The 1,509-nt window shown below is 48.6% G+C and overlaps 1 protein-coding gene across 1 annotated transcript; it reads right to left on the bottom strand.

The window, feature by feature from the left end:
* Positions 1 to 24: 24 nt before the first annotated feature.
* Positions 25 to 1,470, bottom strand: Pmar_PMAR028536 (glycerol-3-phosphate dehydrogenase, putative; the record flags this gene model as incomplete). Its single annotated transcript, XM_002771091.1, has 10 exons — positions 25 to 38; positions 95 to 180; positions 231 to 344; positions 392 to 471; positions 518 to 586; positions 633 to 769; positions 816 to 898; positions 948 to 1,103; positions 1,213 to 1,313; positions 1,357 to 1,470. 10 exons carry the CDS (start codon positions 1,468 to 1,470, stop codon positions 25 to 27), a joined length of 954 nt encoding a protein of 317 aa, XP_002771137.1.
* Between the last annotated feature and the right edge of the window lie 39 nt (positions 1,471 to 1,509).

Below are 1,509 nucleotides of genomic sequence, written 5' to 3'. Positions count from 1 at the left end.
GGGCTAACGCGCCGTAGGTCGTAGCTAGATGGTCGCACCTGCAGAAATGATGGATGCAGGAATCGATCCTGGAACCTCGGCGGAGGAAGGCTACCATCCACATCGACTGCATACTCTCTGTGCAACTCCATTGCCATCGTTTTCACTCGAAGTGATGAATCTGCATGCCACGATGGGAACCTATGTCCACAAGCATTGAGTTAGCATAATCGATCTAATCTCCGGTCTACCTCGGATCTTGGCTGCCTATAAGTCTCAACTTATACGTGCGGCAAGGGTACTTCACAGAAACATCCTTCTTGTGCAAGGACAGTGCCTTGTCAACACATTCTTCTGCCATCAACCTGTGCATCACCATGACGTGTTAGCATGCTTCTAACGGGAGTAGTACCGGCATGTAGTCCAGTTGCCTCCGAATATGCTCACAAGGCCAGACCGGCGGTCTACAACAATTTGATGACCGCGGAAATCCTGATCAGCACAGCAATCACCATAGAACCTACCGACAGAGATGAACCTTGCCGAAACGAGAATCGTTGGGATCACAACTCAGCTGTCTTATTCCACTCCAAGCAGCTTGTGTATCCTGACGGAATCAGTGGTGTATATCAATAGCACGGCTCTGGTCTAACTTGGATAAGATCCTCTCTGTTCACATGCAGATACTCCGTGCTCTCGTCTAGAATAACATCTAGAACCTCTACCGATGGGTGTGGTTGGGAGTCGGTCAAGTCAGCACTGTGGTTAACAGCGCCGACGAGAGTATTGCCTACGGATAGTGAGACCCAGTGAGAATACAGAATGGAGGGTATTACTTTCCCAGGGGAAGTAGCAAAGTGTGGTATGGCTCTTGCTAGTCGACGGGATGAGCATGCCATATGGTCGGGGAGCATACGACCTACGTATCAATTAACGTGACATCATCAAGGACGAGCTCCTGATAATACTTGGGTAATATGATATGTGCTCCAGCGTTGACTGCTATCTTAGGACCAGCATCAGGGTCTACATCCCTCCGGAGGAAGTCGGCCCTAGCTCCAGTCGCGTTGATCACTATCTTGCCTGTTACTTCGAATGTATCACCACTCAGCTCGTCCTTAACTCTGCATCAAAAAAGACATTCCTTCCGTTAGTCGAAGAAGCTGTGCCACGACCATCAAAGCAGATGACCGTGGAACAAGCCTAACGTGGATAAGTCTATATGAGTATTACTGGACGCCATCACAAAGCCCTTGAGCATTCTTCCTCACATGTTCTACTGTAGCATGGTTCACTACAGTAGCTGGTACCCATCCATCAATGTAACCATCCACCTGCATCACTTTGCACCACCAGACAACTAGCACCTGTCATTACCGTAGCCGTCATGGCAATGGCAAGATCCATCCTAGAGTCGTTCAGTTGACCATCGTAATACAGCATACTACCGAGTAAACCTTCGCTCTTCATCAAACGAACTGAAAACGACATTGGAGTGTTCAAGGCAAACTGATGTTGATGGTCATCGGA

The sequence above is a fragment of the Perkinsus marinus genome, assembly GCF_000006405.1.
Source record: "Perkinsus marinus ATCC 50983 genomic scaffold scf_1104296963862, whole genome shotgun sequence".
Lineage (NCBI taxonomy): Eukaryota > Perkinsozoa > Perkinsida > Perkinsidae > Perkinsus > Perkinsus marinus.
This window is presented reverse-complemented; position numbering and strand designations above follow the sequence as displayed.